The sequence below is a fragment of the Phalacrocorax carbo genome, chromosome 4 (genome assembly GCF_963921805.1).
Source record: "Phalacrocorax carbo chromosome 4, bPhaCar2.1, whole genome shotgun sequence".
Classification (NCBI taxonomy): Eukaryota; Metazoa; Chordata; class Aves; order Suliformes; family Phalacrocoracidae; genus Phalacrocorax; species Phalacrocorax carbo.
The window spans coordinates 27,109,311-27,125,710 of record NC_087516.1 but is presented as its reverse complement, the minus strand read 5'-3'; the positions used below and the strand labels follow the sequence as shown (position 1 = coordinate 27,125,710).

The window sequence follows — 16,400 nt, the reverse complement described above, 5'->3', positions numbered from 1 at the left end:
ATGTACAAAGCAATTTGTGATTGTAAAATATATTCTCTTATTTCACATGGCTGCCAGCACAACAGCCTGTTTTAAATTTTTATCTGTAATGAAATAAAATCTCAGGTTTCATTAAGGATCCCATTACATGACACATTTACATGTTTAAAACCCTTATAATCAAGGGCAATTTTAGACACTTGATGTCATATTCCTTTTCACTACTAGTTGTATTAGAATCTGATAAGAAGAGATGTCTATTTTTATGTGAGAAACAGAATATCCAATACTGTATACTTTAATGTAGTATTTATTTTTTTTGTTGGGGAGACAGCAGAATTGTGGTCTCTAATTTCTATGCATTTAAGGTAGAATGGATAACTTGATAACTTGAAGTTACGTATTATTTTGAGTTTATGAAGCTTTAGTGGTTCCAGCAAATCAGTACTGTATAGCTAGCATTCATTCTGGACAAGGTAAGAACACATACATTCCAGATTCAGACCAGGTCTTGATTTGTGTTATATTTTTCCTCTCTCATTTCCATGAGAAAAAAAAAAATTATCTTTCTGATTTGGGGATGTTGTAAGACAGTTTGCATAAAAAATTCACTTTTGCTACACACGTATCTCTAAAACAAACAATGTAAAAAAGGTACTCACATTTGATTTGTCACCACTATCAGAATCAGCTATTAAAAAAACCCAAAAAACAAACAAAAAACAGAAAAAGGGAAAATTAAATTTAACACAGCAAAATGTGCTTAGCCTTCAATTAAAGCTACATTGTATCTGTATAAAAAAGGTTCATGTTAGTTTCCTATTGGTCCCACAACCAAATGCAAGGATGAACTGCAAGCAAATAAACCAGAAAAACAGATTATACCCATCACCAACAAAACTACTTTTTATCTGGGTATAGAGGAGCACAATATTAACTAATGTCAGGTTCTACTCTACCACTAGCTAATGCCATCTACTTTTGGCCACAGACGTTAGCAGTGTTCAGACTGAGTGTTACCTACTTTGATCTACTTTTCCCTTCGTGATTCAGTGCTAGGAAGGAAAAAGCACAGCAAAGCTAAAAGGATGGGACTACACTATTCAAGAGCCACAGTTACGAAGAGAACCATTGCCATTTTCTATTCAAACGTCTTTGAATTAGGCTAATTTAAAGAAATTAAGGAAAAGGTATTTATAAGCAAGTGATTTCTTTTGGGTGCCTGAAACCAGAGCATCACAACAACGGGCAACCCAACAGCTCTTTGTCAACTGTGCAGCAGGAATAGACACTTTCTATGAAAGCGAGAGGTAGAACAAGTCCCCGTGATCATCAGCTTTTACCCCAGCCCCACGTCCAAAGACACCTACGACTGGAGGCAGCAGAAGGGCTGAAGCTGGTCTTAGCACCGCATTTACCTGACTGTGAAAAAAACTGTGAGCGCCGCCAGTTGTTGCGAACCCTAAGCGGAACCGTGGCCCCGCGGGGCGGCTCTGTAGGCAACGGCACAGAGACAAAACAAGAAACACAGCACAGTCAAAAGGCAGCGACGGACTCTCAGACCCGAGCCGCCTGGGCCACAAGAGGGATTTTCACTACAATTGCTTTGGCCCATCGCAGCCAGTTTACAACCGACCTGCAGATCACATGGACTGCCCATATACAAATGCTACTATTGTAATATGGCACCTAACCTTACATGAGAGCTCTAGCGACCTAATGCTCATCAAGGGCAGCCACCCCTTCAAGTCTTTGCATGGTACTTACATTCATTCCTATTGCAAATACATGTTTTAAAGCAGTGATCCTTTCAGTGCTTTACGTGCTGTGAACACCAGAGAGCAGCCAAGCGTTTCAGCATCACTCAGAAAATAGGCAAGAGACCTACAATCGGTTACTTGATGTTTGGATTGATTTGTGCCTAACATAAAATGATGTTGTTCTCAAAGCCTATTTGGAAAGCACTCCCCACTTAAAACAAGTGAGACTTCTATTCTTTTTCAGGCAATCCTGTTTTCCACAGTGGACCACCTTCAGTAGTTTCAATGTTGAAAACACTAGGACAATCAGTATACTACCTATACATAAACAAACAACCTAATAAGTTCTCAGGGGAAAGAAAACTTCAGATGATCTCTCTCTCCCCCCTCCCCCATCTTTAAAATCATATAAAATCAAACTAATAAACATTATCAATCTCAAGCAAAACTGTCATGAAGGAAAAAAAATTATGCTCTGCAAGAACTAATGATGGGCACAGGTCAAATTGAGGGATGCAGCCAGGTATGTGTATTGTTCATCTATGAAACAGAGTTCCACGTGGGCAGCTGAGTGCAGAATTTATCTCCAGAAGTTTTTATTATGAGATAAAACCAATTACTAAGCCATTTTCATCTGTAAGCAGCAGTACTAGTAAAATATAATACCCATTGACATAACACAGCTTTTATTGCTAGACCAGGCAAGGCAGACTCTCCCTGTCCCTCTCCATTGTGTCACAGTTCTGCTGCTGTGTTCAAGGGGAACAGCCAGAAGAGCCCTTTGCATCACAGAAGCCAGACTACCAATATCAGTCAGATGCAACTAGAAAATAACCATCTGAGTTCCCAAACCATCCAGGTCATTGATTAGGCACTTCTCCCTGAACACCACACACACATACCCAGTTATTGTCCAGCTGAGTTCTCCAAATGCTGTTTGCTCACCTTGTAGACCAGAATTCTGCAGAGTAACTTGACTGGTCTCAGGTAGTTTCTTTAAAGATGGCAATACTACATTCCCCTCTTGTTCCAGGGCTTTTGGTTTCATCACCTGTTCAGACATTTGGGAGCAGAAAGCAGCATTCAAAAATCAGCAGGTTCAACCAAAGGTTAACTTAAACCCTTTCTACTTATTTTCTGAATTAACATTATCAAAGATGAAGCCTTTATCTCCAGAATTACACCATGCAGTTGCAGTACCGAAGTCCTGGAAGTAATAGGTAGCTGTTTATTGTTGTCATTCACACCACCCTGCACACCAAAGTCGATCCTAACCCAGGACTAACAACTAGAACAGTATGGTCACGGCCATTTGTTACCTCTGCCACCATCTGCACTTGTTCAGCACTTCAAGAGGACTAAGAGGGTTAGCTCCACTGTCTACACCTTCTGGATACTCTGCCCTCCCAACACACGGTGGGACTGGGGCTTGCAGGTTAAGTTCTCATTTCTGCTCCAGCCAGCTTACAGGTTCAAACCTACAAGCAGATACTGGGGAGTTCCTTTGGAGGGGGAACGCTCTGATGAGCATAGGATTTGGCACAGAAGCCTTTCTCCGGGGCCATTCCCTGGCAGATTGTTTTGAATAAACTCCTGAAGTAACATTATACAGAGAAAAATATCAATTTGCACAATAAACATTTCTATGTGAGATCTTTCTTCTTTTTTTGTTTTGTTTTCCACTCCCTCTCTTTCTTGCCCATATGTACCTCTGGTGTAGCAGGGAGCTCTGCTTCCTTCTGCTGCTCTGTTTCAGGTTTCTTCACATCTTTCTCACTTGAAGCAGCTTCCTCTGAAGGGACAGGACTGGGAAGAAATTCTAATCTCTTCACAACAGGGCTGGCACAAGCTGCAGTTGACTTGAATTGCTTTTGATCTGAACCTAATCCATACATACAAAAAATGATGTTGCAAGATTAAGATATTTTTTCAAATAAAATGTAGACCTATTTCTTACAATCTGATTTCTTACTGGATATACTGTGAGCCCATAAAAATGGATGTTTTGGAAAAATAATCTTTCTTCAACACAGGCAAAATTAATCTCTCCGAGAAGACAAGGCTTTAAGGGTGAAATTCACCTGACAAAATGCAGGTGCTTACACTTGACTTGGGCATCATGGGACACCCTTCATGGTCAACAGAGAGGCAGTTCTCGAGGAAGTCACTCAAAACTATTTCAGACTCCTCTTCGGCTGAGATGAGCTGTAACCTACAATGTGCCTACTGAGGTATAGATCTCTTTACTGAAGTTGTGTGATGAATCCTATCCTAAAATGCTACCCAGACAAGTAATATGCTACAATTAACATGGTCTCGCTGTCAGCACTGGAGGGTATTCCAGCTTGCTTCCACTAAGCCATGGCAGTCAAGCATCAGACAGCAAACAAATTGTACTAACAGGAAGCCTTGGACTGGAATAACCTAATTGCCATTCAGTTCTTAACGAAACCCAACAAGCTGATGCTGTTTTACAGGAGAAGGAACCAGGAGCGCACGGGCCAACAGCTGCTGACCGTGACAGCTAAACTACCGTCAGATGGTACCACCATTGGAAGCAGAGCAGTTTCCAGCATCCCAGGCAGTGCACAAGCACCCAGACATCTCTCTAACCTCCTAAAGCAGAATCTCAGTTTCAGATCCTATTCCCTCTCCAACTACAGCAGCAGCAGCAGCTTCCAAGTATACCTCATTGACAGGCTAGGAAAGTGAGCTAAGAAAGAGATGCATCCCAAGGTTCCACGAAGAAACTGTACATGAACAGAGACCAGAGCTGCTCCTGCTGCCAGACAGATGCACACCACTTTGGAGCAGCTCCCACACCATTAGTGGCATAGGGGTCACAGCATGGAAGTATGAGGCTTGTACTGAACAGCAGAGGAGGCTGCTTATTCTACAACAAGGTCACACAGTTTGGACCACATCTATCCCTCCAGAGCAGACATAATGAAAATCCATGTTCCTTTACCATTTCAATTTTAGCAATGCTCTCTCAGTTTTCCTTGCCAGCCAGTATTAAACTTTGCTACCAATACTTAATGTTTAGCATTTCTCATAGGTGTGGAGCCTGACACAAGGTGGCTTTGTGATTTGTAGATAAGTATCACCAGCTCATCACTGTTGACTCTTGAGAATTTGCTTAATACACCACAAGACTGCAGCTTCTACATTACCTGCCAGATGCAATTCAAGATTGTTAACCTCTGTGCTTTGGCATCTATGAGCCAAAGTAATTAAGTCAGCTGATGAGCCCTTGCTAACAGCTCATGTGCTTCAGAGTCTTGTAGCACACCAAGAAAAGGCTGGATATGCTTCTCATCTTGGGGGAATTGTACCCCATTGAAGTTTGAGGGCAAAGCTCTGTTGTTTCAGTCACATTTATCCTCATCAAACAGGAGCATTATGCTTATAAACCAATTACAGCCAGAGGTGTCATTTAAATACCTACATCAAATAGCACTCTTTACTTACCCATACCAAGCTGAACTTTGATAGACCCATTTTTAAAAATGAACAACAAAAAGAAGATTATGAACTTAGTATGATAGCAGGCAGTACATAAAACGCCTACTCAAAGGTAATGTTTCAGAAAAACCCTTTTGGGGAAAAGCACTTCAAATTTTACGAGCAAATTCATTTCCCCAGATTAAGAATCATGCATAACGGCTTTAAAGCAGAAAATCAGGAGTGTGCACAATACTGTCCATTTAAAGCCCCTATTAGGACCCTTCTTATTCTCCTTCTGCATTCCTTAATGTCTAGGGTGGGAAAAAGTGTTAAACAGAAGCTGTTACTGACTGATAGTTTCTGCCCTGATTACTTTCTGGTTACAGCATGCTGTGGCACCAGCTTTTCACACACACAAATGCCAAAGCAGACAACTTGCATCCTGAGCAATGTGTGGTCAAGAGTGTCATTTCAACCACAGAATGACAGAACAGCCCAGGTTGGAAGGGACCTCAGAAGATCATCTGGTCCCACCTTTCGTGGGAAAGGGAGCCTGGCTGAGATTACCTAGCACTCTGTTCAGTCACACCTTGAAAACCTCCAGCCACGGGGACTCTACCACGTCCCAGGGGAGGTTGTTGCACTGAATGATCTTTCTTACTGTAAAAAAATGTCTTTCTTATGTGGAGATTTCTGAAATCATCTGCATTTTCCAATAAACCCTCTTGGTGCCGCTGCAGATGCACTTATGGGACTCGTGCTGCAGGCTGGGCCTAAACCCCAGCCTGGGGTGGGCAAGGGCATGGGCAAGGGCAGCAGCAGCAACCCACCTGGGGACAGGCACGCTGGGCTCACAGGTCCCACACTTCCAGGGCTAGCCTCAGCCTGCTTGCTGGCGGCTCTATCTGCTTCCACTGGGGAGGCCTGCAGAGAATAATAAGTAGAAACATAGTGAGTATAGTGGAAATGAAAGTATGTGTTAATTCCTCAAGGCAGTACTTGCTGCTTCTTTGTAACATGTTTGAACCAGGCTGGTTCAGAGCTCAGCAGGGAACTGGGGAGTGTGTTTCGGAGCAGTACGTGCCACTCAGGTGTTGAATCACTGGGCTTTAATCTCCTTTTCAAACCGTTCATCAGCAACCATCATGCAGTTCATTTGGAATAGCTCCTACAAGCTTTTAAATTGTAGGATATCTTGGATTGTGTTAGCTGGAGATAAGCATACATTTCACCCGTAGTTGCCTCTTCCAGAATAACACAGAAACGTATGCATTAGTGAATACATAGCACATACTAGGGTTTGAAAAGTGGCAAAGTAATTAAATACTTCCTTTCTTTCATGGTAGTCTAAACAATATGTTATCTGAAGGGAAAAGCCAGAGTCAGTATTAAAGGTAATGAAATACTTGAAACGCTATTAAGAGAGGACTGAAAAAATATGGTGAGAGCATATCAAGCTAGTAATCCAAATGCCTTTGAAAAGCCAGCTTCCTGACCCAGGACAAGGCTGTCGCAGAGCAAAAACCACACTGTCAAAACAAGAATAGCACTTCAGCTGATCTATTCAGCAGCTTCCACCATACATCTGCTTTCCCAGTAAGCAAATCAAGCAAAATCTGCAGCAAACCAATCAGCCACTGCACAGTGCTTCTAATCCATGAAAGATCTAGAAAATGGCACATTCAACAGAGGAAAATAAAAAAAGACCACTTTTAGAGATAAAAAGTAACATATTTCAGAAGTAGCCCATTGTAGACTCGCTTTCCTTTCCTCCTCCCACCCCTCCATCTTATTAACAGTTACAAGGGAGGAAATCTCATGAAATTTCCTCTATTCTGGGGGAGGATTCAGACTGCCACCTTCTGCATGGATCTTGTTTCCCATGCTCACAGACCCACATGAGCCTCCATCCCCTCATCTGTCCATGCCCCATAAAAAGCAGACCTGGGCTCTCACAGCTCAGTCAGTGGGGACATCCGCTGGCAGTGCCAACAGGACGCCAGCACCTGTGGACACACTGACTCCAGAGAGCTTTGCTGTCAGCAGTGCTTGGGAATCCCTGCCTCTCTTCTCCCTGCTCCAGAGAGAGGCAGGGTATGTGTCTGGGAAGATGCCCTGCGAGGAAATGGTGGGGATTGGTGTAGGGCCATGGCCAGGGGCAGTGACCCTGGCAAGCCCAGCGGGCAGCGAGCAATGCTGGGAACAACAGAAGGAGCCCTGGCTGCCAAGGGCTGTGCCGCCACCTCACAGCAGGACAGGCGCCAGGCCACAGCCATGAGCCTCTAGAAGTGGCAGTGCATCTCCTCCAGTGCCAGCTGGGGCTGGCTGCCCATCGTCCTCCTCACCGCCTGGCGCTTTTCACTGCACCGTCACTTCCACCCACCTGAATCCTCTGCCCCAGGCAAGGCATGGGGATGCACAGAATCACAGAACCATAGAATCCTTTAGGTTAGAAAAGACCCTTAAGATCAGAGTCCAAATGTAAACCTAACATAGCCATGTCCACCACTAAACCATGTCCCTAAGTGCCATGTCTACATGTCTCTTAAATACCTCCAGGGATGGTGACTCAACCACTTCCCTGGGCAGCCTGTTCCAGTGCTTGATAACCCTTTCAGTGAAGAAATTTTTCCTATATCCAATCTAAACCTCCCCTGTGCAACTTGAGGCCATCTCCTCTTGTCCTATAACTTGTTACTTGGGAGAAGAGACCAACACCCACCTTGGTACAACCTCTTTTCAGGTAGTTGTAGAGGGTGACATGGTCTCCCCCGAGCTTCCCTTTCTCCAAGCTAAACAACCCCACTTCTCTCAGCTGCTCTTCAGAGGGCTTATTCTCTAGACCCTTCAACAGCTTTGTTGCTCTTCTTTGGACACATCTCCCAACTGACTAAAAGTGGTTCTCAAACTGGATGAGGCAGAGGGTAAAACACACTCTCCAAAAAGGCAGCACAGAAAGTTTGAGGACCTCCTCTCCACCACGTCCACCTGTGAACATGCCTATACCAAGAGCAAACAATGCACAGAGCTCCCCCTCCATGTGCTACATGCTCTAAGGAGGGACGGTCACTGGACTTAAAGCACAGGCTAAAAAACAGGTCCCAGAGAAATGCTCCAAAGACTGCAAGTCCTGTGCCACCAAGATTTGCCCCTTGCCATTCTGTTGCTGTTTCCTTCTGTATAACCCACCGTTCCCTTCACCAGGCCATATTGATGCCAGCCTGTGTTTCAGTGAGAAAGCTCTCACTGAAAGCCCCAGGAGAAGAACACTGCAGCTAAAGAAAATATCTCCTTCAGCTTCAGTTCTGGCTCCTGGCATGCAGCTATTAGAAATGCTTCCCAACCTTGCTCAATGCAGAAAAAAGTATTTTTCTCCATGAGGACAGCCAGGCATTGTTAACAGGCTGCCCAGCCAGGTTGTGCCATCTCCGTCCTTGGAGGTTTTCAAGACTCAAATGATCAAGCCCTTAGCAACCCAGTCTTATCTCATGCCTCATCCTGCTTTGCGCAGGAGACGCAGCTAGAGACCCGCAACCTGAATTATTCAGTCATTCTACAACCTACAAATGTCTGCTAAACCTAAACAAATGGCTATTATCAAGAACTCAAGGTTTACCCTAAATGAGGTGGATTTTAACCAGAAAAGCAAGAGGCATCTACCTGACAACCCTACCCACTGCTCCAAAGCATAAATCCTTCCAAAGAAATTGTTGCAAATTTGATTTATTAATGTTTGTATTATTAATATTATCGGTAAAGCAATGAAACTCACCCTCCACTCTCAAAAAACAACTGTCCAAACTGAAAAATTTCCAAAAAAAGAAAATAAATTCAGCTTTAATTTCAACCTCAGAAGCTTTAAAGCTATAAACAATGACATACTAGGGCCAATATAAAAAGTGTCAAACAGTGTTAAATACACCCAGGGAAGTCAACTGCCAATGGCCGCTGGAGCTGGAGAAAGAGCACAGCCACACTGGCCTCTCAAAGGGTTTAAGAAGCTCAGTGAATGCACAGACATGATGCACTTCTGTCACCTCTGGGTCTAGAGTTACCTGAGGAACCTAAACAGGGTGCTGCGTCATGTAGCTATCCTGTGTAAGTGAATAACTAAATCTACCCATAACCTATATCCAGGAGGTTGAACCAAGTATAGACATAGATGTTATTTACAGAAATTCTTTCAAAGAGGAGTAAAAAAACAAAAGTGCAACCAGCTGCTGCAGGAAAACTGAATTTTGCAACAGCATGCTGCAGAAGTTCTGTTCCTGCTCATGAGACTTGACTGTTCCTCCTCCCTCTGCTGAGCAATTAAAAGCTAGCAACATACATCTAAAAATATAAAACTGATTAGTAAGTAATTTATTAAAAAATTAAGTCAACTTCACTAGGGAACTGTCTCATTCCCAGTATATCTAATTATATTTATAAAACCAATATCCACAGGTATATGATACATCTAAGAAAATTCTTGTACTGGTAGAACTGATAAAATGTCTTTCCTACCACAGATTATCACCCTTCACATTTCGTAAATATTTTGTACTCAAGTGATGATGTTACCACTGAACATGAAAAAGGCATACAAGCATTTCATTGTACCCAGGAGGATCATATTTTGAGACAGACACTGAAAAACTGATCAACCTGGTAAGTGATGTTTCTGAGGTGTTTCAGAGGACCTCTCACGCTGTGGGATGAAGGACCCACTCAGCCTCTCGGCACCATCCCGGTGCAGCCACACGTGATCATGTGGGCAGAGGCGTTGTTCTGCAGGACCACAGAGCCACTCCATATGCTGGCTCTGCTGCAGGCGCCTACAAGGGGAAGTCACACAACACCTGCTGGTCCACTGCTACAGGCAACGAAGTCTTCAAGGGAAGTAGGAAAAACCTTGCTGCATAGGGGCTGTGGTTATCTCTGCCCTCAGGTCCAGGCTGGTATGACAACACTGTCTTGTTAACTCCTGAAACTGAAGAATGCTGTCTACTTGGATTGGTGTTCTTATTACCCCATGCACCTAGCTACCCAGGAGTTAAAGTGAACTTCCCCATTTAGGATTTAGAAGCTTTAGTCCATGATGAAAAGTTAAATATTGTGATTGCAGTTGCAGTTATGAGCACTTCAGTAACAGTGGGCAAAGCAACACTTGAGTTCGGCTAACCAAGGTATCCATTTAACAAAGACACAAGCATAGCTGGCTATACAGTGTTATCAAACACCTATTAAGCATGAAAATAAATGAGTTCAGTTTGTGGCAGACAGGATTTTTATCCCATAAACTAGGATATCAGTCCAGGTACTTCTTTAAATTACAGACCATATAAGCCAGAAATAGCCACATTGCCTATTGCTGTGGCAGAACCGTACATCCTTACAAAACCCTAAAAATACAGTAACTAGGATCTCCTAAAACACAGAACATCACAACTACTACAAAAATCCAAACTCCAAAGGAAACTACACAAGAACTTTACTAACCCTTATTGTAAATTAGATCAGTTAACACTACTTGTACACAAAATCACGTGAAATACTGTTACTATATTTTCTGTGAAAACACGACAAAACAAGCTGTCTGAAACCGGCAAGAATACAGAGGTATCAGGGAGAACCAGGTTAGAACTACAGTTTAAATTCTGTAAAATCACTCAGGAATGAAACTGGTTGCAGTATCAATAGACACATATAGGAGTTGCCTGACACACCTTTCAAACTTCTGTGACTGATATTGCACATGTATCACTGACTTTAAAATTTTCATACAATGATTTCTTCATCAAAGCTAGCATTTTGTGTTGTTGTGAGTGGTAATGGTGGCACGACCTTGGGCTGCCACAGCTGAGTGCCTTGTATGCTATGCCAGTACAGTACTACAGTCAGAACACTGCTCTGACACATTAAGTCATCTCCCTCATCTGGCAGCTATATAATACTATACTAAGAACAGCTATTACAACCAAAGATCAGGGTGGATCAGTAATTGATAGAGAAGCCTTGAAAGTGTTGCAAGAAATAGTGTTAAGTATTCCTGCTAGTCATTTCTCTAGAGTTATTACTGCTCAATTGGGATGTAAAATAAGATTCTGTCACTGATAGACATTGAAAAGTGCATTGGTGTCTGGAGGACAGGAGACACAGATGCTAGATTTGTAAGCACATCCCAAGCAGAGTTCCCATCTAGCTGCTTTGAAGCTTTGCTGCTCTCACTTCTCACCCTAAACCATTTTCCCTTCAGGTAGTCCAGCCCTCTACCCATCTTCCCATGTGTGGTTCAAGGCAAAGCTGTCAATCTGGAACAGACATACTTACTCTACAAGTGTTTCTTGTAATATATCAAAGAACAAAGACTTGTCCTACCAGATATGTACAGATCAGGATTTCAACCCTGCTCTCCTGTACCTTGGCCAACAATCCTCAACCACAAGAAAGCTTATACTTTAATCTCACTTCAATCAGTGGATTTTTGAAGATGAAGGAGTGTTACTTGGATATAGAAAGAAGTTTATTTTGTGCCAAGCGTGCAGTCAGTAGAAATGGACAAGTTTAAGCTAGCTAGTGAAAAATTAAAAGAAAGGCAAAATCTCTCCCCACCATCAACCACCTCACCCTCATCTTTTTAAAGTTGCTGTCTCCATTTTTTTTTTGTTGATCAGAGCAAAGCTATAATTAAAGCCATAACAAGCCAATAATTTCTAAATGCTCATACAAAGATCGGTTAAAATAAAGTGATGTTACTCACTGACAAATTAATCCCCCTACACTAAAATCTGCACAAATATTGTTTTTAAACCAAAACATTTACTTTGCCAACTCCTGATTCAAAAAGCTAGAGGATACAACTTCTCAGCATTTATAATGTGCCTAACTGTTCCATATAATGGAACCGATCAAGTCAGTCTTTGGGCCTCTCCCCCAGGTTTTCCAGCTTCAGTAAGAGAGGTGTGCTTTTCCTACTGCCTCTCTCAGCAGCACATCACTCCACAAACACCAGCAGGATATTTTCATTCTGCTTATAGGCCAAATTTATCCTTTCTAGCCTTAAATCATAGGCAAAATTTTGTAAGCTACTTTGAGTAAAGATAAGTCTTTTGTAAAATCCCCCCCCAATTTAAGTACTCTACCTATACACTACAGACACAAATATAGTTTCTTGATAATAGTGGGTTTTTTACCACCCTTCCCACCTGCGGCAGCTTTTTGCATCTCATTTCAGAGTAGATTTAGGCATGAGTTACATATGTTTCCCAGTCAGTCTCTGATTGCCAGTCATTGTTTGACTGACATATAGATGGGGTCCTCTGTCATAAAGACAACCAACACCAAGGTCTCACCCATATGAAACGATCCCTGCACTTCTCTAGCTCCCCAAAACCCTCAATCGCATTAGTGTTTTAGGTGGTACAACTTGACTAAACCATTTTCCAAACTTGAGGCCAGAAGAGCTGCTGAAGTACAGCTGCACAGCATCTTCCTGTATTGCAGACAACGCCCGAGGCCAGCCGGACAGATTTAGAGCAGGGCTACAGAGCTTCAAAGGGAAGCCTGCCAGGCGGAGAGAAGACAGGACTAGTCCATTGACAACTGAACTGAAACAGCAGGGGAGCAGCTGTAAGAGGGATGCAGGAGGAGGAAGGGGCACCCAAAGTACAGGAAGAGAATCAGAAGAGGAGGAACAGCAGGGCCAAAGGTAACTTATATATGAAAAGGAATATATACTTCACAAAAGAGACTCAGGGCAGAAAATGAATGAATAAAATACAAACCCAACACAAATCTCAGAGCACCTAGAGGGAAAAAAAAACCCCTAGAGAACAGCATCTCATAACAGGCAGAGGAGCTAGTGCCTGTGAATCTTACTCAAAGCCTGGGAAGGACATAGCTAACAAGAGCTATATAAATAGAGGAAAGTATACAAGTAAAGGCAGTAAAAGCAAATTTAGAAAAGGCTTTGAAAACATGCCTAATTTGTAAAAATTTTTTCAAGGCAAAAGGAACATAATCGTTTCTACCGCTCCAGACAGCTCTGTTTCTTCATCTCAGCTTCTTTTCTATCCCTGTTTGTTGTCTTCTCCTCCCCTCCTAAAATTCAGTAGGGTTAAACATCAGACAAAAACTATAGCCCTGGTTTCTCCTTGTAGGAGGTGATACAGGAGCAGCTTCAGAAGGCTTTTTCACTTCCAAGAATGTGTAGCTTGGAAGCCCCATCCTGCTGGGGCAAAAAGCAAACCACTTCTTCCCGTCTAGAGGGCTCACAGTGACAGGTAGTTATTCAGCATCCTACTCAGCAAGAGGCTATGTTTTATGAGGAGTGGGACAAGCCCAGGAGGCTCTTTTCTTCTCTAATTTGGATTCCCAACCTTTCTAGGTGGGGTTATACCTTCAGAGAGAAGTTTAACATTTCAGACCCTGCAGATGCAGGCTGATGTTGTTGTTTTAGTTGTCCAGAAACCAAAGTAAAATAGGTACAGAGAGAAGGCTAAGGGAAGTGAGCCCAGTGTAGCTGCTCAATTCTTGCAAATAAGGCCCCAGATGATCACATCCATATCGAGCTGCCTGTAGCCGTTCTGATCTGTGCCCCAACACAGAGTGAAGAAGCCAAGCATCAGTACAATGCCCCATCTCTGTAACCTGGCACCTAAGCCCTTCCTCTCCATGAACACAGGCACTCCTGTATGCTCAATAGTTAAATTACTGCCCATGCCTTAGTCTAAGGCATGGGGACCTCAAAAATTAAAATGAAGCAGCTGGGTAAAGAGAAGCAAACATCTAGAAGGAACAGAACCTGCAATCCTATCTTAGGCTGGCAAATTCCCTTCCAGCCATAGGCAGGTCTCCTCCTTTCCCCACATCATGGTCAGTGCTTTCCACTTGTTTCCCCATTTAAGATCCCCCTCAAAGCAGTCTCCTCTCCTTACTCTGCCCTTGACATGCTTGACACACATACCTTTGCTTGAAGCTGAAGTGACAGGAGTAATGATAATGGTCTGCACTACCCAGTCACATTATCGATGAAATCGTGAAGCTAACAATATAAAACCCTTAGTCAGAGCAGTGAAACTGTCAATAGCACCATTAGGGTGCAAGCTTGTTCTCTCTAGAAGGCTTTATCATTAAGTGCACTCAAGCTTACAGTCCAAGAGGTATTCTGCAAATGTCAGTCACAAGGAATCTGAGAATTCAAACTCTTCTGCCTCCTTTGCCAATATCACCAAAAGGTAAAACCAGACACAGGAAAATCTGCATTCAGCTGGCCCCATCATCCTCAAAGCTGTGGAAAAGGAAGGATGAGAGGTCATCAAACATACAAACACACCCAAGCCCTAATGGTGGCTTCTGTTGCTGAATTTCCTCTCAACTCTTCCACAGCTCTACTGGTCTGGAAATTCTAAAAAAGGAGACAGTAACAGTTTCATTCGGCTACTTTTATGATTGCCATTGTGCTTCTGATCTACAGCAAGCTGAGGCTCTTCTTTATCCTCCAAACATTCCCATCGCCAGCTCTCCCATATCAGACACAATGCTTACCTGGCTTCACCCTTACAGCCAATGCATTCTGACAGGAGGAGCGTCTGCTCTGTCATCCCTGCCTGCTTTCCTGGGTATTGTTCACTTTTGACTCTATACCAGTTCCCTCTGACAGGTTCAAGTCTGTGCTCACAGCACATCCCTGCTCCCATGCTTGCTGCAGGCTCCACGGCTTGGTTGTCCATGGCCAGAGACTGGCATGAATCAGGGGAGTAAGACAAGACACAAGCCCTTTGGCAAGAACGAACCATCACTCCCCCGGATAGATCCCTGCCCGCTCCCTGTTATCCATCTGGCCAACGCTTGGATGAAATCTGAGATGAAAGCAGAAAACTGTCATACTCCAACTCGCACCGTATCTCCAATTCTCTTTGTTGTTACACAGAAAAGAATGTCAAGAATTCCCTCTCCTGCCACTTGTTTGCAACCCTTTCACATGCTTTATTTGAAGTCTGGTCCTTATCCTTTGTTTTGTTTTTACTACCTACTTTTATTACAGTTTGTTATTGTAGCACCTAGAATCCTGCTGCAATATGCTCTAGTTTTATTCCTGCCTTTTCCTCTGGGGAAGAGGAGAAGAGAAAGATGAAAAAGTAAAATTAATTTGTTTGATAAGGCAGTTAAGAAGCACGTTGGCCCCTCTGAGCATTTCAGAAGCTTATCCCCTTTTTTAATATTTCTGAGAGGGGAATGAAAGCTCAATGCTCAAAACTGCCAGCACATCCCCATCCTCTTCTTTGAAAATTGAAAACTGAGACTAATTATAATGGCTCGCACAGTCTAATTATGATGCTGATCTAATCAGCCAACATCAGGAGAAGCACTGAATGAATCTGCACAATAGATGGGACAGAGAGTCAATTTCTCCCTGGCCCAGCACATTTAAAGCATGCTTATCAGCTGCATGACATCCAAAAAAAGAGAGACGCTGGCTGCAAAAAGTTTTTTGCATCATCCCCTCCCAGTTCTCTACCCACATCCCAAAGGAAGAAGCCTTTAATTTACAAAGGATTTTGGGCTTTTTTTTCCCTGGCCTGGGCACACCCTCTTGAAATAAAGCAAACATAAGCACTCGAGTTTCATTAGTTAGTGATTAAATACATTATGAGACAGAAAATTGGCAGAGAAATTAAGGCTGGTTTGTTCGTGTTGGTCTTACTGTTGGCTCTTTGTGCACATTCTGAGTGGCAGGCCTCTGTAAACTGAGCTCAACACTTGTGGGGTCCTTCTTCAATTCTACTGGGGGCCTGTCCCCTCTGGCTACTCCATCAAATTTCAGAGATCTGCTTGGCGAAGGAGTAAATATTACTGTTGTACACTCTTTATCCTTCTCTTCCATGCCATTGAAATTTTCTCCATTCATGCTGACTTTTCCATCTACCTGTAGAATACAGTTAAATAAATATGCTGAGGCAAGTAGCTTTCAAAGGAATTTATGAAATTAGGACTTCAGCATGGTATTACAATTGTTAACACAGTCTGTGCAATCAGTGTAGGACAGAGCCAAGCACACATTTCATTCAACAGTCCAAGACAGAAGAAAACTCTGTTCCAGGGGGGTCATAAACAAGATACAGACAGAAGGTAATAATTTTTCTGGATTCCCTGGTTTCCCACATTTCATTCTCCCACTAACATACAGACACTCTTTATATGCATCACAGATCAATGGATTTTCAAAGAACA

The 16,400-nt window shown here is 42.9% G+C and overlaps 1 protein-coding gene across 1 annotated transcript in view; it reads right to left on the bottom strand.

Annotated features, from left to right (window-relative positions):
• The window catches only part of LIMCH1 (LIM and calponin homology domains 1), a 184,351-nt gene that overhangs the window by 18,428 nt on the left and 149,523 nt on the right, over positions 1-16,400 (bottom strand). Inside the window, exons 20-25 of the mRNA XM_064449349.1 lie at positions 15,874-16,095; positions 6,017-6,110; positions 3,449-3,621; positions 2,685-2,790; positions 1,398-1,472; positions 642-670 (exon numbers count right to left, since the gene is read on the bottom strand). Of these exons, the coding sequence (XP_064305419.1) occupies positions 642-670; positions 1,398-1,472; positions 2,685-2,790; positions 3,449-3,621; positions 6,017-6,110; positions 15,874-16,095 (699 nt within the window). The remainder of the gene's footprint in view (positions 1-641; positions 671-1,397; positions 1,473-2,684; positions 2,791-3,448; positions 3,622-6,016; positions 6,111-15,873; positions 16,096-16,400) is intronic.